The sequence below is a fragment of the Hoplias malabaricus genome, chromosome 2 (genome assembly GCF_029633855.1).
Source record: "Hoplias malabaricus isolate fHopMal1 chromosome 2, fHopMal1.hap1, whole genome shotgun sequence".
Lineage (NCBI taxonomy): Eukaryota > Metazoa > Chordata > Actinopteri > Characiformes > Erythrinidae > Hoplias > Hoplias malabaricus.
The window spans coordinates 76,472,269-76,496,677 of NC_089801.1; the positions used below are offsets into that span (position 1 = coordinate 76,472,269).

The 24,409-nt window shown below is 37.3% G+C and overlaps 1 protein-coding gene and 1 long non-coding RNA gene across 2 annotated transcripts; one reads left to right on the forward strand and one right to left on the reverse strand.

Moving 5' to 3' along the window:
• The first annotated feature begins 4,605 nt into the window (after positions 1-4,605).
• LOC136687121 (uncharacterized) lies at positions 4,606-13,756 on the forward strand. Its single transcript, XR_010800405.1, has 3 exons — positions 4,606-4,792; positions 5,055-5,203; positions 12,654-13,756. It is a non-coding gene; the product is annotated as an uncharacterized lncRNA (long non-coding RNA).
• A 2,792-nt stretch (positions 13,757-16,548) lies between these two features.
• Positions 16,549-23,777, reverse strand: LOC136687120 (interferon-induced protein 44-like). Its single transcript, XM_066661381.1, has 9 exons — positions 23,688-23,777; positions 21,850-21,933; positions 21,185-21,249; positions 20,891-20,924; positions 20,568-20,772; positions 19,621-19,773; positions 17,955-18,126; positions 17,756-17,856; positions 16,549-17,297 (listed from the first exon to the last, which is right to left on the reverse strand). The coding sequence occupies exons 2-9, from the start codon at positions 21,918-21,920 to the stop codon at positions 17,115-17,117; spliced, it is 984 nt and encodes a 327-aa protein (XP_066517478.1). The 5' UTR covers positions 21,921-21,933; positions 23,688-23,777; the 3' UTR covers positions 16,549-17,114.
• Positions 23,778-24,409: the final 632 nt, after the last annotated feature.

Sequence of the window (24,409 nt, forward strand, 5' to 3'; positions counted from 1 at the left end):
TTAAACCAATGGGAATTAAGGTTAAGGTTTAATTAAGGCTAAAGTGATCCTCAGGAGTGTCTCTCTTAAAGATTCTTGGGTCATAAAAGAGGTTCGTGGAGAAGGGTTTATGAGCAGGCTCTGGAGGTTTATCTCACCTTCCATCTGCTTGTGCAAGGAGGGGATGTCTCCGAGATGAGCTAAAGTTTGGGTATTTTAAATAAAACTCTCAGAAAGTCAAATTTCTTATTATGAATTAATACACATTCATCATATCATATTACAGTCATGTATGTATAAACACATGGCTCTTTGTTTTATTCCTGTCTTCCTTGTCTCTGCCTTCGCTCCTCCCTCTTGTGCCTCCTTTGTGTTCCTGCCCCCTCGTTATCTGTCCCAGGTGTTTCTTGTTTGTGTAGTCTTTTTATAGTCCATGTCAGTGTTTCCTGTTTGTGGGTCATTGTGGTTGTATGTATGTTTGTGGGTCATGGCTATGCTTAAGAGTCTTGCTAAGTTTTGGTGTTCTGCTGTTTAGCCTTCTTGTGTAGCCTTGTTTAATATTTCTTATGGTTTAGTGTCTTGCCCCTTCAGATCTATACCTATTTAGTGTTTAGCCCTTGTGTTTAATGTCCTAGCCTTTGTGTTTAGCCTTGTTGTTTATAGTTTAGCCTCTGTTTTGTTAAGTGTTTAGCCTGTTCTGTTTTGTTCTTGTTTAGTTTCTGTGTTTAGCCTTGTTTAGTATTAGTCTTAGTTTTGTTTAGTTTCTGTTTAGTGTCTAGCCTTGTTTAGTGTTCTTTGCTTTTGTTTTGAGGTCTTTGTATTGTTTTTGTTCTATGAGTTAAATTTGTTTTGCATAGTGAGTTTAGTAGTCTTTGTCTAGTTCCCTTGTCTCTTTGTTTAGTTCTCTTTTTGTGTTTATTTAAAGTCTCCTGCGATAACCTCCTCCCTGTTCATTGCTCCTTGACCTCCCCTACACACCACCATGTGACACACAGATTGCTGGTAGATTTTCTGTTATATCCCACCAGTGGGACCACCGACTCCAGAGGGTTAAGGGCAGTAAGAGCTGGCACAGGTCATACATTGTGCGAGGAACTGGCTTGTCTACAGAGACAGGAGGTCCAGCAATGACATCCCTGAATGCAGGAGTTCAGCCATTCTTTCTGCTTGCACTTTGCTTGTTTGTTATTAATTTTATCACTGGTGTCAAATCATGGCATCACATATTACAGGTCACAAAGCCAGTTACACTAGAGATCCACACATTATGAAATGAAAGGTGTGCAGCCTTCCTACTCCTAGTAATACCTCAAAAGTAAAATAAAAAATGAATATGGGCATTCACAAGAAAAAAAAGGCTTCATTATCTCTGTATAGAAAAGATGGCCTGCTTTCTCACTTTTACTCAGCAAGTCCAAGCATTTTGTTTCCACAAATTCCACAGAGATTTCTTGATGATAGAGTTGTAATGAATTAACAACAAAGAAAAAGATTAATAACATCAATGATCTGCTTTGAAAAAAAGTTAATGTAAAAATGAGGAAGGGCAGTTTTATGTTGTTTGTTGTTGAGTAATAAATTCCTTGATATGAGTTTCAGGTGACGACGAATTAATAGATTAATTAAATTTAAATGTGCCTCTTTCCTGTAAGCTTTTTGAGCGTTTTTTAAAAAAAAATGACAATTCAACTCACTTCTTTTCACACGTAGGGCAGTGTCCATTCTTGTCCAATGAATGCCAGATACTTTTCTTGCAATGATGCATTGTCCCACCTAAAGCTGAACAAGATGCCAAAATTATTAAGACTTTAATATTGGTTGGACAAAGTTAAACATTCTTGGGTATAAAATACCATATCTACACCATAATGTCTAAAGACAAAATATTAAAAATACATAAAAATGTATTTCTCTCACAAGAAATACATAATGCTTTACAGCAAAATTCTCACGAGTGGTTACTTGGCTACAAGAAGAATCTAGCTTACTGGTCGCTGTAGTTACTTAATTTGTGCGACCGACCCGATTTGGACTGCACATGCGTAGACCTTTACACACGTAGCTTACAGCAGCAAAGAGACAGTTTTCAAAAGGAAAGAAGAGTTTTATCTCCAAAAGTAACATTAAATAAACAAACAGGAGTTTGACTTTAGGGCAACACAGTGATGCAGCAGGTAGAGTCGCAGTCACACCACTCTGGGTGAATGCCTGTGAGGAATTTGGTGTGGTTGCATAGGTTTCCTCTGTGTGCTCCAGTTTCCTCCCATGGTCCAAAAACACACGTTGGGACGTGGATTGGCAACTTTAACCAACTTCATCTTCAGGATATTGATAGTCTGTTATATTGTGTCTTTAGTGAGACTTTCAGGTTTTTGAAACACTTAGAAAATAAAGAGATAATATCTGCGGAAGAAAGCTAAACATGTAGTTTTTCCACGGTACGGAAGTTGTGTTCATATTTCACCATCTAGCAGAGACAGAAAGCAACTAGTGCAGGTGAAAGAAAATCCTAATAAGAAACTGGCGAAAAAGCAGCCAACTTCAGCATCATGGTTGAATGTTGGTTCGATTGGAGACACAATCTATTGCTTATCCGTTGTATCCCGAATGTGTACTCTGAAATTTTTCACTCATGTTTTGGCATCTGAATTCTGCCTGAATCAAATCTGAGCAACTTCAAAATACATTGTTTGATTTTTTTTTAGCTTGAATTATTTTATCTGAATGTATTAACCTTGAATAATAACAGTGAAAACGTGTTCTTGAAAATTCATGAGTTCAATTCAAGAGCAATTATATTCAGATGCATAATTGAAAATCAAAATATTCAGAGGTGGAAATCTGAAGACTTAAATTCAAAAGCAGCAAAATTCAGTGCTACAAATTCAAGGGTGGTAATATTTCAAAATCTGATGAGACAGATTTGCTTCCATAGGAGTGTCCCAGGTACAGTGCGAACTTGCCATAGAAGAAACGGTTTACAAACTGATGACCAAGCTGTGCCCAAGGGTTTCTGCATGCACATGAAGAAACTTCAAAACCTGAACCTACAGTCTCCAAACTTTAGATAATATTATGTTAGATTGCAACCAAAAGGTTTGCTTACAGATATCTTTATCCTCCCTAACACTAGGATACGCTCTCTTTAAGCTCTCTCCTGACCTGGTCTGCAGTGAATGTGGGAGGACTGTGGGAGTGTATGTTTATTCCAGCTGATTGTGACAATGATAGTGTTGGAGGTCAAGGTGATAGCTGATCTTACAGGGGTTCTGGTGGAGGTGATAACTGCTGCAGGAGGACAAGATAAGAAGTGTTCTTATCAGTAACAGAACAATCAAACCTGTTATAAAACTGGTTTGTTTTGTCCACACCCGTCTGCTGACCTGCCGCTGTCCTTTTTGCAGCCTGTGAGTTTTTTCTTTGCATCCCAAACCTCCTTCATGCTGTTTTCCTGCAGCCTCTGTTTTATTTTCTTCTTGTGGTACTCCTTGGCCTCTAAGTTGAATCTTGCGTTTCCCCTGTGCATGCTTAAACTCTGTCAAGTCTCTGAATGCCCTCTTCTTTTGATTGAGGAGGTCCTTGACACTTCCCCAGCAGCGGTAATGGGGTTGCCCTGTATGCGTTCTGCATCTTTGCATACACCTGGTCGATAGTTCTGTTCTTTCTGGTGGGACAATTCATAAGCTAATAGAAAGCAGGGAGAGTGGAGTCCAGTGTGACATGTATGGTGTCAAAAATGGGTCAAAAATAATTTGAGTTTCTAAAACAATACTCACAAATGTAACAGACTTTGTAACTGCGTTTGAGGAACTACAGACACGTAAAACTAAAATCCACAAATGTATTGGAATGCACAAATTTAAAACAACAACAACAATAATAATAACTTAAAATCACAAATATGTAAAAAAAAGATTTGCATTTGTAAATCAAGTGTCGTAAATGTGTGAATCAGTACCTTCTCAAACGGCTTAAAATGTGTAAGAGCAAACCTTTTTAAGGTTCCAAATGTGACAGTGGGAGTTTTTGAATGAGGTGGAAAAAATCAGCCAATTGATGGACCAATAGGAAAGCTTTAGCTGGACCAATCAGATCGCGAGGTTTGTTTAAGCAATCAGAACACTGATTTGTTGCTGTCGACCATAGTGCTTTTCCACAAAATGAACTCCGGTTCCTGAACCGGTTCTATTCCTGATTCTTGCAACCTTGGTTCTTTCCAGTGAACGTCAAGTGAATGTCAACAGAACACTGCCACAATTGCCTCATATGCCAAAGATAAGCATTGTTTGTGTGATTAATGTATTCTAGAATTCCACTTTGCAATCAATCCAGCCTGGCAGGAAAGCACTGGGTTTACCTAAAGTAGCTTTGGGAAGGAAACTTAAAGGGCCACTAGAGATTTTGTTAAATCAACCTCTTAGCCCAGATCACGAAGCTAGCAAGGTAGTGCAAATGCAGCAAAACTTGTTCTGTCAAGTCAGGGACAATGTAGACAAGGCCCAAGCCAACAAGGCCAAGTACTACAATCATTGATTGGGGTCAGGTTGACATCATCCATGTAGAGAATCAAAAGTGTTACTGTCATCAGGCTGTATCAACTATTAAGAGGGGAGGGTGTGTAACCAATCTGGGTACATGAGTTTGCTTCCAGATGTCTTTATCCTCCATAACACTAGGGGCCTCCAGGTCTTTCACTTATGCTTTGGCTTCATATTCAGTTAGGCCAGTCAGTAAGAAGAGAGAGTGTTTGATGAATACACTGTCTTCTGTGCTGGATCTCCCTGGAAGGAAACCACTTGGTTTAATGCCATCTGTAAGTACTGGTGTTATGTAGTAAAACTGAGTTAATGTGGAACTACGTGTATATTGTTGGGCTTTGTGGATAGACTTCTCAACAAGATGCATCATGCTAAAATGTAAAAGCTAACATGCTAATGCTACCATGTCATTGCTAACATTGTAATGTTAACATATTAGTGGACATGCTTGTGGTGCCATGCCTTTCACTAAGCTTTGGAGATATTCAGGTGCGTTTACTCCTACTGTAATAATTTTTTATATTTTTGTTTATACAGAGGGAGATTTTTGCCAAGTTATTGTGGGGTGCTTGGGCCTGGTGAGGAGTGAATGCGAACATAAGGGCTCATCAACTATCATCAGCTGTCAACCATGAGGAAGACTGCTAACCTGCTACTAAAACCTTCCAAAGACTATGGACAGACAGGTGGGACTATCGGATGCTATTACCAATAGACCAGGGTAAAATTCCAGGGTCTTCTTTCAGTGGGAATATACATTTTATGGTTCATTGTGGAATATACATATGAGCTTTTTGGGGTTTTTTTTATACGCAATACTTCTATGATATTGTGTTTCTTCCTTACAGTGACGGTCACACATTAGTAGCTGAAGCATATGCAGGTCCCCTAGTCAATACCAAAACTGCCTCCTGATTCTTTCTTCTAAATTTCTAACACTGCACAGTCCATATCGGGCAGCAGAGTAAATCTGGTAGTGACAGTAACTAACCAGTCGATCACGATCCACAGGTTGATCTCCAAGTCGATTGTGACATATCATGGCTGTTTCAGTTATCACATTTAATTTACTATAGCTGCGTCATGCTGTATCCACAGTGGGTCGATGGTTTGGCGTGCAGGGACGTATAAAGCTTCGGTCACAAATGGTTTGTGTTTGCAAATTATGACTTGTGTCTCTGAGCGAAAATGCTGCTGTTTTCTATTCTCTGCCCTGTCTGAGCCAACATGGCACTGATGTTTTGTTGGTAAAATGAGATATTATAAAACATAAAGGACAGTCAAGCTATACCCCGGTGTCCTGTAAAGATCACAGTGTACTTTTATAATTACAGCGGCCTAAATAAAATGCTGTAGAATAGGTTATGATTGGTTATATATATTATTATTTATAATAAATTATTATTTATAATACATGTATCATAAAATATTGAATGCAGATGTTAAATTTAGCAAAAAGATTTCGTCCTTTCTGAAAATGGAGAGACCCATAATTACTGCATACAGATTTGTTTAAAGTTTAAGTATACAGTGTGCTTTGTTGTTTATTACAAATGAAAGTGTAATTAATATTTGCTTTGAATGTTTTAAGTAGAGCTTTATCTTTTTTGATAAATTACATTATACCCAAAATACAGTGCTTGTTGCTGGACACGCCTACCAGTGACATATACCCTGCTGCACGGGTGACACTGAGAGATTTTATCACTTTCAGTGTGCATGAGCACAGTATATATCCCCATAAGAAGGGGGAATATAAGGTAATTTAATATATTTTAATAATAAATTGTAAAAATGTAATTATTAATGTAATGTAAATAAACTATTTATATTTGATTCAGCATGTATGGCTTTGGAATGCTGAAACAAAATTAAAGTAAGCTAATTGTATAATGCACCCGAGGAAAACAGATTTGGTATCATTAAAAACCCTACAACGACGATAAGGTTATTGGGTCTGTTTTTTTTTTTTTTTTTTTTTTTAAACAATACAAATTAAAGCCCATGCATTTTTAAATAATGTTTAAACAAACTCTTAAAGACAGCATTTTGTTAGCTGGACAGGCAGTGTCTCAAGCTTAGGCTTAAACCCAGGTCTCCATGGCACTAGAGCTCTATGGCACTGACAGTCTCTATCTGGATTCTGTGCCACCAACTAAACAAAAAATAATATTGAGTATTTTATAAATGGTCAACATGCTCTTTACTTGCTGAGATAAAATAACATCCACAATCTCTACATAACTCTAATTACAAATTCAAACAACAAAATAAACCTCTCTTAATCTGAAAATTAAAAAAAAAAAAAAAAAAAAAAAACTAAAATTTGCCATACTTCAACTTACCTCCTAGTTTTCTTAGAAATCAAGCTTGTCCGTCTGTACAGCTGATGCCAGCTGGAGGCTTAGCTCTGTATAATTAAATGAACCATCAACAACTTGAATTCTTTTAATGCTTGTGAAACCAATATGTGGTGGTTTACTTTCTCTTTCACTTTTATTGCGAAAGCATCACAATACTGCTCTCTGGCTACAAGAGAAAAACTCATCACAAAATCACCGATGACCTATGGTTTAGAAACCACTGGATGACTTCTATGCATGATTTAATACATTCTACACAGCAGTGAGGGTCATGCTTTCCATTGTCAACCAGTGGGTGTCTGTAAATCAGTTGACAGGAGAACAGGAGAACCCTGCTATGGGTGAAATGTTAATAGTGTACGCTCCCATAATTATACAAGAGCTGAGTTAGATCTTTTCTTACACTGAACACATTATGTCATAATAAGTGATAATTAGAAAGTAAAATTATCCTCTGATGGTCATATAATAATGATCCTCTTGAAGGAACCAAACAATTACTCTAAGTATTCAAGAGATCTTAGATATACCTAGATATACCTATATTCATATGTTGCATCAAGATTCCACAGACTCACACATCTCTTTAAAAAGCATGGTTCTTTAGGGAACCAAAAGTGGTTCTTCTATGGCATCACTCAAAAAGCTTTTGTAGCATCTTTATTTATAAAAGTACAGAAGTATTTGCCTCCAAATATACTTATGTATTGGAAGTATAAGTACTATGTTCTATAAACATTCTTACAAAACTGGCAATGAGACAATAAAGGCTATAGAGACAAATGTTCTAAAAGACTTGTTACCACATTTTCATTTGTATAAAATAACAATGATCAAAACCTCACAATATTAGACCCAGAACAAAGAAATCATGTGACTGCAACTCAGGGATTAAAAAGAGAAATGTTATCAGCTTTGACGTCTGTTCAAACACCTTTGTGAACACTTATCATGTCTTATGTCAAAACAAGCCTTGTCATGTCATGTTTGCATGTAAATGTAGTTCAAAAGAAGCATGTTTTCAGTTTGTCTTGAAGCACAAGACAACATCTTCAAGCAAGTAAGACAGGAAGGACAAACATGAGACATTTTGAGTTAAATATGAGCAGACACGTAGGTACTGGGTAAAATTTAATGTGAAATACCTAAAACATTTTTTAATGAAATTGTAGCCAAAGTATTTTTTAATCTGAATTTGCTGTTCTAATTAACGATGTCTAATGGAAGAAAACCCTGTTGTTAGTGTGTGTATATATATATATATATATATATATATATATATATATATATATATATATATATATATATGAGCTCCTTACCCGATCACGGAGAATACGCCCAGCAACCCATCTGAGAAACCTCTTTTCGGCCGCTTGTATCCGCAATCTCATTACCCAATCTTTCGGTCATTACCCAGAACTCATGACCATAGATGAGAGTGGAGATGTAGACTGACCAGTAAATTGACAGCTTTGCTTTATGGGTCAGCTCTCTCACAACGGTGCGGTACAGTGACCGCATTACTGCAGACGCTGCACCTAACCTATGGTCAATCTCACTATCCCTCTTCCCATCACTTGTGAACAAAAACCCGAGATACTTGAACTCCTTCACTTGGGGCAGGTCCCCACCCCTTACCTGAAGGGAGCATGCCATCTGTTTCTGGGAGATAACCATGGCCTCAGATTGGAGGTGCTGATTCGCATACCGACTGCTTCAGACTCGGCTGCAAACTGCTCATGTGAACACTGGAGGCCTCTGTGCGAAGAAGCCAGAAGAACAACATCGTCCGTAAAAAGCAGAGATGCCACCTCCTGAGCTCCTCGACAGAAGCCCTCCCGTCACAGGCTATGCCTTGCCACCCTGTCCATAAATATCAGGAACAGGAGTGGAGATAAGGCATAGCCCTGACGGAGTCCAATTCCCACACTGAACAAGTTTGACTTACTACCAAAGATGCGAACACAACTCAAACTCTCAGAGTACAAGGACCGTACAGCTCGCCGGAGCGACCCTGGTGCCCATACTCCCGGAGCAAAATCTGAATTGTTCCTCCAAAATCCTAGGTTCAACTATCGGACAGATTCTCCTTTCCTGCACCTTGGTATATACTTTCCCCGGGAAGCTGAGCAGTGTAATGCCACGATAATTGGTACAGTTTCTCCAGTCCCCTTTTTTGAAAATAGGAACCACCACCCCAGTTTGCCAATCCAAAGGCACCATTCCCGAGGTCCATGCAATATTGTATAGGCGTGTCATCCAAGACAGCCCCACAGTATAGAGTGCCTTCAGTAACTCTGGGAGAATCTCATCCACTCCTGGGTCTTTGCCAATGCGAAGCTTTTTTCACCACCTCAGTGACTTTGGCCAAGGAAATGGAATCCGACCCCCCAGACACTTCTGGCCCTACCTCCTGCACAGGAGTCATGTCTCTTGGGTTAAAGAGTTCCTCAAAGTGCTCCTTCCAACGCCCAGCAATCATTCTCCCAGAAGTTGTTCTCCATGGTCTCTCCAAACTCCACCCATGCTCTGGATTTTGCTTCAGCAACTGCCACAGCTGCAGCTTTTTTGCCTGCCGGTACCCATCCACAGAATCGGAAATTCCCTGAGCTAGCCAATCCCGAAAAGCTTCCTTCTGCTTGACAGCTTCCCTCACCCCCAGTGTCCACCAACGGGTGCTTGGGTTGCCACCATAACAGGCACAAGCTTTTGACCACAGCTACATGCAGCTGCTTCCACGATGGGGGTCCAGAACAGTGTCCATTCAGACTCCATTCCCCCTACCTCCTCCAGAACATGTGAAAAGTTCTCTCGGAGGTGAGAGTTGAAATCCATCCGGACAGAGTCCTTTGCCAGCTTTTCCCAGCACACCCTCACTATACGTTTGGGTTTACCAGGTCTGTCCGGCACTTTTTCCCACCATCGGATCCAACTCACCACCAGATGGTGATCGGTTAACAGCTCAGCCCCTCTCTTTATCCGAGTGTCCAAAACATATGGCCTCAGGTCAGAAGACACAACCACAAAGTCGATCATTGACCTTTGGCCCAGGGTGCTCTGGTACCAAGTACACTTATGAGCAATCTTATGTTCAAACATGGTGTTCGTTATGGACAAACCATGACTAGCACAGAAGTCCAAAAACATCACACCACTCAGGTTTAGATCAGGCAGGCCGTTCCTCCCAATCACTCCTCTCCAGGTTTCCCAGTCATTGCCAACGTGAGCATTGAAGTCCCCCAGCAAAACAATAGAGTCAGTGCATGGAATCCCCCTAGAACTCCACTCACTGCCTCCAAGAAGGCAGAATACTTTGAGCTGCTCTTTGAAGCATACGCACACACAACAGTCAAAGTTTTCCTCTGTGAAGCCGGAGCCACATTGAGGCGACCCCCTCGTTTACTGGGACAAACTCCAGCTGTACAGCCGCTGGCCAGGGACTTATGAGTATCCCCACACCCTCCCGGCGTCTCTCACCCTGTGCAACTCTTGAGTAGGAGAGAGACCAACCCCATCGAACAGTTTGGTTCCAGAGCCCACACTGTGTGTAGAGGTGTGCCCAACTATATCTAGCTGGTATCTCTCAACTTCACGCACCAGCTCTGGCTGTTTCCCCCCCAGTGAAGTTATGTTCCACGTACCAAGAACCAGTTTCCGCTGACAAGTTCCATGACGCCAGGGGCCCCTTCGCCCCCGCTCTGTGTCCGATGGTCATTGCACCGCACCCCTACTCTGGATCTTGCGGGTGGTGAGCCCACATGATCCTCCCACGTTGCCATTTCGGGCTGAGCCCGGCCGGGTTACGTGGGCTGCCTGGCCACCAGGTGCTCGCGATCGGACACTATTTCCAGGCCTGGAAATACAAAGCACAGCACTCACAGGCGGACACACTTCACATGGGCCAAGGCCGTTTAAGCAGCCTAGCTCTCCTGGCCATTGAGAGGACACTATTCAAGTCCCTGGAAGAGATGCTTTGTTGGTACGATCTCCCAATGATGATAGACTTATTTAGCAGGAGGCATTAGGGAGGAGTCCTAATCACCATGTACTATACCACTTTTTAATAAACTACCCCTTATTACATTTACAGAATTTAGCCACCACTTTTTTATGTGAAAAACAGAAACTGATAACAGCGGATGCTGAAGTACTCCTATTACCCATAGATATGCTTGAGGCTTTCATGTCAAGTGACTAATCTCAGTTGTTAGCAAAATATATGTATAATATGTTTATATTTGTTCAATTTATTGTCAATATATTTAAAACACCAGCTGAACTACATGCTTTATTGTCTTATATATTCTATATTCTTAATAATAATATTAATAAGAATACTAATATTCTTTGTCTATATATTCTTGTGCATAAGAATATTAATATATGCTTAATAGTATAAATGAACATACAAAACTGAATATTCACTGTTGAGGTTTTCATGATGGTCTGAAATTATAAATAACATTCATAATTAATTGTATTATTTAATGCTGCTACATAATACTATTATTAGATACCTGAGGACTTTTCACCTTTGGGTGTTTAAATTACACCATCAGTGTGATAAAGTTCACACTAACACTGTGAGAGTTAATTAACTATGCAGACCTGGTTTAAGATTAACCCTAACACATTCATTCATTTATTGTCTGTAAGTGCTTATTCAGTTCAGGGTCATGGTGGGTCCGGGGCCTACCTGGAATCTCTGGGTGCAAGGCAGGAACACACCCTGGATGGGGCGCCAGTCCTTTACAGAGTGACACACTCACACACATTCACTCACACACTCTCACGTACGGACACTTTTGAGTCTGCAATCCACCAACGTGTTTTTGGACTGTGGGAGGAGACTGCAGCACCCTGAAGAAACCCACACGGACATGGGGAGAACACCAACCCCTCACAGACAGTGACCTGGAGCGGGACTGGAGATGTGTGACAGCAACACTACCTGCTGCGACACCATGCTGCCCTTAGAGCACTAACACAGTGAAGATCTAAATTCACACCATTAACCAACAGAAAATGGTTGGTGCATCAGGAAAGGAAAAAATAGGGCAAAAGGACAGTTGAGCAGCTGGGATCCTACAATCCTACTCAGACAAGCATGGGAGAAAACTCCAGCAATTGGTCTTCTCATTTGCCAGACCTTTACAAACTGTTATTAAAAACAGGGATACTACATGATGTCTCAACTTTTGTGATGAAATCATAAAATTTCTCTCTTCCAACATCTGATAGGTTCTATGTTGTATTGTGAATATTAATTTACACTTTACACAGTATCGCAACTTTTGTTGGAATTGGGGTTGTATCAATTTTTCACACATTTTTGCACAAATTCTCATTTTTATTATAATTATCAAGGCTGAGATTGAGTTTGTCTGCTGACAGAAAGCTCACCAGACAGTGAACCTTGTCTTTTAGTCCAAGTTCACTGCTGTTGTACATTGTGTAAAAAATTTGTATTCTAGGTAATTTTGGAGCATTTCAATTCATATTATATAGTAAACTAAAAATCCACAAAATGGAGATACATTTTCATTTTAATGGACAGCAACGATGTGTCTGATTTGTCAAATGGACAGTTGGGATTGAACTGAAATAATAATAAATAATAAATAAAGTGGAAAAAATGACCTTTTAAACAAAATATAGAGTTAAGTTTCCAAGATAAGTGAATACAAAACCAGCACATAGAAGACATGAGAATACGAAATATGTCACTGCAGTCAATACACAACAAATGTAAACATTTTTTTTTTCTTTTCAGATCTGCAAATGCAAATGGGTAATAGGATTCTGGACCTTTCTTCATCCTGTGGACACTGAACTACAGACTCAAAAAACAAAAATATTTCAATATGAATATGTTTGAAATATACCCAGTAAGATCCACTTAACTCTACTCTAATAACCTTTGCATACTCTGTACATATTTTGTACATCTTATAGGTATTTACGTTGTAACTTGCCTGTACGAATATTTTTTAATTTGACCAGTAAGAACCACATACATCTACTGCCACACCTTTTACTTTTAATTTTTTTTAATCTTGTGCCTCATTTAACAAGTAATTATTCTGTAAGTTACGTGTGCTAACACTTTCTAACACTTCCCAGCATAGGCTGAAAGCCGTTGTTGACATTGATGTGTGCACATATGAGAATGGTGCTGCATTGTAACTGTTAATCTGTAGAAAAATCAAATCAAAGTAGGGTAGATACAAATCAAATGTACAAATATTTCATGATTATATGACTGGTTAAACATTCGGTTAGGATTTCATCTTGAACATTTACTTAATAATTATAAGTTTACAGTTATGAGGATTGGTTCACGTTTCTTGGAAAAGCCCCTCTATAGGCATGCCAGCTTGTTAAAAAATTTCCCTCCTCCTCCCCCATCCAAGAGAGAATTTTCACACAAATTAGACCACTTTTGTCACGTCTGCACCACCTAGTGGACCTTTGTGTATTGAGTTATTAGGAAATTCTTTATCAGAAAGGATCATTCTGATTAGTTATTCATAATCATGTGTTTTAAGTAGAAAATATTTCCTCCTTTTTTCTATGCCTTGGAAATCTAAGTGACGATATCGTATTTTTGATTGTTGAACAACAGAAGGGAGCATCTGTGAAAATTTGCTCCTGATTAGACTGATGATGTAATATTCCAGATTTGAAATACATTTGGGCGAAATCTGTCTAACTTTTGGCACTTACATTGTGTGGGCCAGGTGTCATGAGCCAGACTTGACACCATAGTTCCAGGATAATCTGGGCCATAAGAGGACAAATGTGGACCTATGTCCAATAAAATACGGACGTGTGGCTGAGTTGAGGCTGTCAGACTCACCCTGAGTCAGCACCATTATTCCAGGTCAAATGTGGGCCAAATTGTGTAATAAGTGACACATTATCTGTGTATTTCAGATAAATGAGAAAAGATAACCATGTGTCACCTTTTTATGACCAATTTATAAATAGTGCCTCATTCTCATATATTGGTAGAGAGGATTTGGCAAATTTTTCATGGGCACAAACCCACATACTCAGCTCTATTGCTCATCCCACAAATGCATGTTCCTTACAAATGTGACACCATTTAAAAGGGAAATTAACAGGCTTCCAAATGTATACAATTTATTGCCAAGAAGCATTGTTACAACAAAGAAATAATCTACCAAACTCACATTTCCTTACTTTTTGTGCTATGTTTATTTAATCCTCAGAAATTGACATACACAGCAAATTCTCCAGTGTTAAATCAACACTATTAGTGTGTAACACTGTAAATGTGTTGATTTAACACTGGCGAATTTGCTGTGTATACTGTATGCTTTTATTGGACAGGGATGACATATGTATAAACAAATACTGTCCTGAAACAAGTCATTTTGAACAGGGCTGTTTATACATGGGGAGAACAGTGTTGTTTTATTTTTGTGGTATTTTGGCCAGATTATGGCACATATGTTTCTTTCAGACCCCAGAATTTGTTAACAGGTGGAAATGGGGTAAAATATATCCCCTTTAATTTATATCCTTGAAACACACACTAAACCTGTGCTTTTTGGCTATAAGATACAGACCCCATGAAGACCAACATGGAAATAAGACCAACAAGGGTCAACAGAAATCCAGAGGAGTATCCTAGGGAGCATTGACTGACCAGGGACATACAAAGATTATCATTACTGGGTTTGCTTGGTATAATTAGAATTAGTTCATAAAAAATCATCATCATTGGCACAGGTCCCTTACAAGTATAGCCATCTCTCCAACTTCCATCACATATGCATTTTCTGCAATCTTGAATATGATGTAGTTAATTTCAGTATTGTGAAGGTGTCGCTGAAAAAGACCTCTACACCGACAGCATTCTTTCGTTGCAAAATATTCAGGTTTATTACAATGAAAAGAACAGCATCTTAACAAGCCCCAATGGACAGCTTGCTGAGAAGTTAGCCAATATCTTCTGACATGTTAACTGCAGGTATAGCTTATATAGGTTGGTCAGTGTCAACATATGGTGAATACTATGTCTTTTGTTTACTTCATTTCCTGTCCTGGTAAAAAGAGATAACTTGTAAGGACATCCTATCTTGCTACCTCCAGGAAAGCTTACCCAACATCCCATTCACACAGAGACAAAACCCCCGTATAGGCAAAAATTTAAGAACAATGGGTCGTCCTATGTACTGCACCCACTTAATAACATATGCCTATGTAGACATTAAATTCTACTTCATTTTAATATACTTCAATTACAACAAAATTATTAATAAAAGTCCTTCATACTACCTCACTGTGAAATAACCAGGCAATGGGTACAGAGAGGACCATCCTCAGTTCTTTAGTTCTCTTTCTTCTTTTAAAAATGTGCTGGTCATACACTCAAAACAGTTAAACGAGCACTTCTTGCAAAAAAAATCAAAGTCTTACCTGGAATAGGTCAAGTCTGTATGGCAGCTTGTTGTGTATGTATATTATTCAGCATTAATAGTCCCTGTACCGATGTGCAATTCACTCATGTGTACTACACAAGTGCACTAACACCCCATACCATCACAGATGCTGTCTTTGGAACTGTGCACTTATAAGTTGAATGTTCCTCCTCTTTAGCCTATAGCCTATGTGGTGGTGGGGTTTGTATGGGTTACTTTCAACTACAGAATTGTGTCTGGGTTTAATGCTGGGACACCTGAGGGCCCAAAGATTACAGCAAGCCAGTACTGGTTTTGGGCCTTGTACCATGCATATAGAGATTTCTCTGGATTCTCTGGTTCATTATTATGCCTAAACAGTCTATCATAGGGTGGGGAGCCCTTCATTACCTTTACTTCTGAAAGAGTTAGCATTCAATTTTTCATTGTTTATTTTTCAAAAACAATACATTTGGAATATTGCTTTTAAATTATTTGAATATCAAAATATTCTGTTCTTATTTACATACCACACAATGTTTGCACAGTATGTCATTGGGATTTAGCTGAAATATAACTACATCTATCATGAATCAGTATACAAAACTATATAATTTTCATATTTGCCCTGTTTTGTGTCTCTCCTGGTCTGCTTTTTTATTTGTCCAGAGTCTTCTAGTTGTTTGCACATGGCTGAATTTTTCTTTTTGATCTCTCATATCTCTGCCTTTGCCCCACCTTGTCTTCAGTGTTCCCATCTCCTTTGTGGTCCTGCCCTCTCGTTATCTTTCCCAGTTGTTCCTTGTCTGTGGTCTTGTGTCTATATAACATCTTGGGTTCTGTGTTTTTGTTTATTTTTTTGGTCTGGGCTTGTGTGTGTGTGTGTGAGCATTTGCTTCTCTCCACATCGTTGTTTTTTGATTGTTTTTGTCAAGCTTTCTAGTCTGTGGTTTCTGTGTCCAGCTTTTGTTTAGTTTCTGATTACGTGTTGTGTTTGGTTTTGTTTGTTTTAATAAAATCAATTACTCTCACTTATGTCCTTCTCCTCATCTCTGCAAACCATCAGAGTAATTTAAAACATATGCATATTTGCATAGAATTAATAATTATTCCAGATTAGAACAATAAAGTAGTTTATTTGAGTAGAACTTATCACCCATTAGTACTATTAGTAGTGTAATAAGAATGGTCATTCAAATGTAATTCAAATGTAATTGAAGATGTTTAAAAAAGCACTGAATCAAACATATAATTTACCTTATATTAAACTTAAATAACTTAATATATTATATACCTTGTAGGTTGCAGCAAGTTGCCCCAAAATCATACATTATCTATTAAAATACATTGTTTACAATTTTAACACAAAAACAGTAAAACGCAAGAAGAGCAACCTACTTTAATGTATTTAAAATGTGTATTAGTAGAAAAGCCTTAAATTATGAAATTCAAATAGTGTTAAAAAAGTGCTCAGAAACAAAACTTAAATTAGTATATTAAGTAAGCTTAAATTGTCTGAAATTTGTCCCAAAATTATGCACAAAAATGTTTGAAATTGTAACACTAAAACTGCAACACACAACCCTCACACATTCATTCACATGCTCACATTTTGGTACGCTTATACGTTAACCTGTGATTTTTTTTATTTGGTTAAAAGTAGTGTCTATAACCTTGTAGACATACAGTGTATGTCCAGTAATGCATATTATAATATGATGCTGTAATTTGATTCTTAAGCTTACAGCTTTCAGTGAATTGAAATGAAACTAGCCTCATGTATAATGTTTGCAAATCTCATCTCCTTATTCATCATCGTCAGCATAAACCTGATCCTCTACATAATCATTGGCAAACATAATGATATTTGTTACTGCCATCAGAATCAAGACATCCAGACAAATGTCATTGTTGACCTCCTCACTGTAGTTCTTTACAGGGAAGATACAGTTCATTGGGACGCCCAGTTTGTTACTGCACTCTTGCATCTGTAGGACAAAAAAAAACATTACTCATAGCTGCCCTCTAAAGGTATTTTAGCACTACATAAAACGTTATGTGAGTTGTAAGTGAGAACAGACACAAAGCATGTTGAAACTGGTTATGGACAACACCTATCACAGTGAAGACACAACAAACTTAATATAGAAAATCATCATTAAAGTATGTAAACATTGTTGGAAAGTTTCTTTTGTCATAAACATATTTTTTAAAAAATAAAACTTTTTAATGAGGAAAAATCCTTTTTTAAAAAATTAATGAGTCTTTTTTCCCATCTATATGATTATAATTTAAGAGTACTGCAACTGGATGATAAAATTTTTACAAATGCTTTCCATGTAAAAAGATTTAATTTAAAGTAAATATCCACAAAAATGTAGATACGTGTTTTTTAATTGGACAGTGAATATTTTTATTGTTTTTTTAAAAGCCAAAAAAGACAAACCTTCTCTTTGATCTTCCTACTTGTGTAGATTTTTTTGATGTCATTGCTCACTTGTTGGCATGCTTTATCCACCATGGGTATGATGACAACTTGTGGTATATCTGTAAAACAGCATACAAAATGTGGTTGTTATGCAAAGTTCTATTTTCACCTTTTCCTACACCTTTACTGTTCACTACACAGAAAAGTACAGACTCACCCAAATTACGAGCCTTTTCCCGAACAGTTCTCATCTTCTGTATAACATCATTAGATATTAAGGAGATTGTGTCTGCAGGCAGAACACTCACAAGGCAGTGAAACCTGTCATTCAACATGGGGTTGATGTTGTAGTGTTCACTTTCTTTTGTAATTGGACAAACAGGGTTGAACTGAAAGAACAAGAACCAAAGTGTTTTTATACAGCATGCTGTATCCATGTAACTTAAAATGGGCAATCACCCATATAGCTTTTTCAAAACAACAAGATAGTGTCTTGATCAACCCTAAGAAACACACCTTATATAATCAGCTTTGTAAGTCTTGAATGTCTGAATGCGTCTGTGAGCTCCGTATACCGTTAGAAAGCGCAGATCCTACCGTTTCTAAAAATAGCGCTCTTATCGCGGTGCTGTGAAGCCTCTGGGAGTAATCCAGTGTGAAAAACCACCTAAAAATCAAGGTGCTCCTTCAAAATTTGTGTGTCATGTTCGTCATGAAAGATTCTAATGATATTCGCTATAATCAGAAATAAAGACGCTGCAAAGGAACAAGAAAGACGGCGTTTACTTTCAGTTTCGTTTTGACTGAAATGACCTCATCTCATGCTGTCTCTGGGCAGAAAACTATGAGTCATCAGCAAAAACATATTCCTATTATTTATTTATAGGTTTTCAAGGTTTTTGTAGGTTTCACATCAAATAATAATGCATTAGATCAACAAATATAAACTAAAAAGCTTAAATAATTCTTTATTGTGTATTTTTATCTTTAATAGCTATATACATAGGGTTCATAGGGCTACATTAGCCATTTTCTTTTGTTTGCTCTCTATTTTTTATGCAGACATGGTATAATGGAAACATTTTAAAAGTATCTAACTTCAGCCAAGTTGTAGTTCCAGACACAACAGCCTGGAAAAAAGAGCAAATATGATTAATGGCAATTATCTGTACATGATGAAAAACAAAAACTTAAATAACAGTGTATACCGATCCAGTTCATAGCCATTAACAAAAAGTATCACCAACACCAAAGATGGTCACATAAATATATTCTCCTAGAAAGGTTAGAAAACATGGTTGGAATTACAGGGACATCCCTATCATGATTCTTACTTAACGGAACATTACAACTTTGTAAAAGTGAATGATTTATCTTCCAATTATTCTAAAGCAAGATTTGGAATTCCACAAGGCTCCATTTTAGGACCATTCTATTATCACCAATTTTAGGGCATTCTCTATTAATCTGAAAAACCCCTTCATGCTTCACCCTTTAATAATGCAAAAGATTCTTCAAGCACTCAAGGTTCTATATAGAACCATATCCTTTAATAAAGAATGTTGCTTATGCACAGGAAGTGTTAGCCATTCTCAAGGCCTTTGTCAGTGGTGTAACACATGGTTGCTGTTTAACACCACATTCCTTAGAGTATTGCAGTCGGCTAGTGGTGTGTAACAGCAGGTGGATAATAAATTGCTTATGATGACAGATGATTTGTATTGTGTATTAACTTCAGTATTTATTTACTAATATGGTAGAAGATTTTCATTAAATGGCCAGTGTGTGGAAGTATATGAATTTAGCATTTAATTAGTACACTTTAAAAAAAAATCTATGCTGACAGAATGCTAAATTATTGAGAATATTTTTTATACACTTACCATGTAACCATTTTTCACATGACCTTCTAATATGCTAATAATGTCCTCTGTGTGCAAACCATCTGAAACCCTTTGTTCCAGACCCATTACATCAGAGAAGACAAATGGATAGAAAGATCCTGGGCCATCTTTCTTCAGCTTATAAATTGTGAACTAGACATAAAACATAGAAATAACTTCTTAAAGAAATGCAGAATTATATAGTATATACATCTCAACTTCAAGATTATAACCACATATATATATATATATATATATATATATATATATATATATATATATATATATATATATATATATATAACTACACTGTAGTATATCTGTTGCTCTGCATGCTTTGTTTGCCCCCTTTCTTTAATATTCAGGACCCCAGACCAGAGCAGGTATGATCATTCTCAGCCCTGCAGTGATTGATGTGGTAGTGGTGTGTTTGTGCATGTGCTGGTAAAAGGGGATCAGACACAGTAAGGCTGCTTGAGTTTTTTAACCCCTCAGTGTCACTGCTGGACTGGGAATAGTCCACCAACCAAAGATATTCAGCCAACAGCGTCCTGTGTCTGTTAATAAAAGACTACAGGACGACCAACTCAAACTGTCCAGTAACAGATGAGCTACTCTCTCTGACTTTACATCTACAAGGTGGACCAACAAAGTAGGTGTGTCTTACAGGGTGGACAGTGAGTGGACACAGTGTTTAAAAACTGCAGCAGCACTGCTGTGTCTGATCTACTTATAACAGCACAATACACATTAACACACCACCACCATGTCTATGCCACTGCTGCAGTGAGAATGTTCAACTGTCCAAATCATACCTGCTCTGTGGTGTTCCTGACCCTCGAAGCAACAGAGTGCATACAAAGTATGCAGAACAACACATTTTGATACATTTCTCTCTCTCATATATATATATATTATTTTATAAATTTTTGTATCCTTGGTTCTACCTTCTTCGTGAAACTTTTACCAGCAGTTGAACTAGCCAATGCAATCGTTGAGAGGTGGCCTTGTAGGGCAGTGTTGATAGAGTTGATGAAACTGGACTTTCCTGTTCCAACTGGACCATGAAGCAGGATTTTTAGACTAGTTACTTCTGATGTCATCAGCTTGAAATTTTTCAGTTTGCACAAAATCTGTTTTTTGTTGGCATCACTGAGTAAGAGACACACCAGAAAATTCATTAATTTCTGTTATGAGACAGTATGCATCTACTGGAAAAAAGCAGCTGTAAATGAATTAAACTTAGAATATGGAACATCAATGGTCATACCTCCAAGTCACTTCCCTCCAAGGATTTTGAAATTCTGTAATATATTAAAAATGGTTATCAGTCATATTGTATTTATATAAATCTTTGCAGACACACATGATGAGCAGTAATTTTAGGTGCACATTCCAATCAAAACATTGCATCTCTACCAAACATGGATTAGGACTAGTCCTGGATTATATCACAATTAAAAATGAGGCTTAAAAACTAGGCTTAATCTGTTTGTGGGAAACCACTACATAGTATATGAAAGGCATTTTTCCAAATTGATTTTAACTGTCTTTAGGCACCTACCTGGGTGTGTCAGACTGGTAAAACTGGTGGTTGTTTGTGCAGGTGCTAAGTTAGCATCATATGCCCTGAGGGAGATAATTTGTTTAAGGTAAAATAGAAGGGACTCTATATTACATATATCTGAGTAACATGATAAAATCTTTACAATACATTTCCCATTCATACCTCTAAAAACTCATATCTGCTCATCAACTTTGTCATGCTTGCAGGGCAAAATATACAAGTTGACAGAAGCATGTGCAAAGGGATGCATGCACAGACCAAACAAAACCTAAACATTGACAGCATACCTGGAAGTTAAACAGTTCCAGTAGTGTGGAACTTAATTTCAAGAATGCACTTTAAACTTATTTTTAATCATATCCAGGGCCTCTGTAAACAAGAGCTATGTTTTGTTTGGAAAAATTATGAATATACAGGTGAAGAAGGGCTTTTAAAAAAGGGGTTACCAGTGTTTGGGTTTGGGTAAAAGATTATTTGGAATGCTGATCAGAATGTTAGAATAAAAGCTGTAGGCAAAATGTCTGTCAGTTTGCCATTGTCCTATTTGTGGAATCACACTGTGGGATTTGTTCCACTTAAAACTTATTTTTCATCAGCTGTCTTTGAACTCCTCTGAACTTGTGATGAGGTAATTTTGTTAAATTTTTGACCATTTAACTCACTTTTTTTCACACTTAGGGCAGAGTCCATTCTTGTCCAAAAAATGCCAAAAGGAATTCTTGCAACGAGGCATTTTCCACCTGATGCTGAACAAGATGCAAAAATAATGAAGACTACTGTTTAGACACAGGCTGAACATTTTGTTTTCACTGCAATTTATTGGCAATACATTTATTGGCAAATATTTGGTCATCTCTGGTCAGATGTTATTTTTTCTAGATTAAAAAATAACAATATCTTCAGTGAATAAATGTATATGTGAAACATAAAATACATTGAACTAATAAATATATTGCATGACTTATAAAATCGTACAATTTATGAGGAATTAATTTAATATTAAAACAATATGTGTGCTTTGGATGAAGGTGTTTTAATTTAGCTGGTTAAAATTTCAGTAAGACAGACTCTTTTGCAATTCATTAAAGCATGATATGAGTGTACAACAACTCTATATGCTTGTTCTTTTGTAATAATTATTGTCCCAAATGACAATTTTTAAAACCAATTTTTATTGACCACAATTACTCAGTTTTGTCAGGAATACAAAGACAAACACCTGCATCATTGCAAACAATGATGTACTGGCTCAGTGGGCAGTGTTATTGAACACAAATCATCTCATAGTAAGGTCATTACTGTCATCCTAACAGATATTTAAAATCAACTGATAACATTTTTCTGGAATCGATGCTGTGAATATAAAATGAACATAGCTATAAAATAAGGTATTTAGAATTCATTGGATATTCCATTGTATAGTCTCCAAAACCTTTAACCATGTCTTTTCTACAGTGTTATTAAATAGCAAATGCAGAAATTGCCATGTTGGTTGCTTTATGTCCACAAAATGTTATTTCTCTAAAGGTCTTCTTGATGTCTTACCCTGAACTTGATACATCATACCAAAGAAGAAGGGTAGTGAACAATAAGGTTGTTTTGAATATTAGCAGGGTTGGGACTGGCACCAGTGTGCCCTGGTGCAACCCCAGTTGTTGCAGAAGGACACAAGAATATATCAAACTCTACACACCCAGCAAAAGCATAAAACCACAAATATACCAGTGCCTGTGTAGTTAATATTATGACACTTTAATAAAAGACAGCCTTTAATGACATCTGTGACATATTACATAACCTCAATGAAAATTTAAATAATGGGTACCATTTTAGAATAAGACTATGCTTACAAAGGTTAATAAACAATTTAAAATTTGTTTATTAATGGTTATTAAATATGTTGTTAATTCACTAAAACTCATTAATAATACAGAGAGAGAAAGGGCAACAGTGACCTGTTGTTTGCCATATAGTGAAACTACATCCATATATACTGTTAAACCACAGTTCTAGCTTTTTACTTTAACATGTCAAATGACTAAACTCACATACTCGGGTATTAGCTTATACTTTATCTTGACATTTTCTGTAAGTTATATGACACTTGCAGTATTAGCCAAAAAAGAGGTCACTCTTGCCTTTTCTATCTCTGTGACACAAATTATTATTAATGACATTTTACAACCCAATTAATTAACATGCAATAAACAGGTACCAACAAGGTTTACAAGAAATCCTAAAGAGAGCTTTATTTTAGCTGGACAGGTAGTAACCCAAGTTTAGACTTGAATACAGTTCTCCATGGCCCGAGAGCTGTTTGGCAATGAAAAGATCCTACCATGCCACGCACTAAACATAATTTGAAGGTTTAACTGTAAATGGTCACCATTATTTTAATTTGCTAACCACTGAAGCACTGCAATCTCTGTATTCAGACTCTGTCACTAACAATTAAAGACTATATATATATATATATATATAGTTCCTAACTTTTACATACCTTTTAAGAGTTCTTAGAAATCAAGCTAGTTTGCCTGGAGGACCCGTGACAGCTGTTGGCTTAGCTCTGTGTAAATACATGAAACTTCTGTCTCACGCATGCTTTTAATAACACCTGTGTTAGTTTTCTTTCTCTTTCATTTCTAACGCGCAACAGTTCCTGACATAGTGTGGAGAGATGTTTGTTGACATTGCTGTTATCCCTCAATTTTTTTTCATTTTATGTGACGTCTTCTACCGATGCTTGACCCCTTCTTCCTAAAGCTTGCCTCTCCAGTCATCTTAACACATTATCTAAACACAAGTCATCTTAACAGTACAAGTAACTCCACTCGACAAAGGAGGTGATGTTCTAGATCTTAATCATTTTGGACAAGAATCTTTGGTGACTGATCAACTGAAAACTTTTCTTTGTGTAAACTCAGTCTTGTCAGAATATTGGTCTGGATTTAGAAAGAAGCACAACAAAATTTCAGCTACCACACTCATTCTAGATGATCTTCTAACTGCTCTTGATAGAAAGACACACTATGCAGCCATTCTTAATGATCTCTCTAAAGCTTTTGAAAGAGTTGATCATTCTTTACTTTTTTAACTGACTGGTTCAGCAATCACTTATTCAATAGACAGCAATGTGTGGTCCCGGGACAAAGAAATTAGAACTGTTACAAATTACTAATGGTGTTCCTCAAGGGTCTATTCTTATACCAACACTTTTTAACC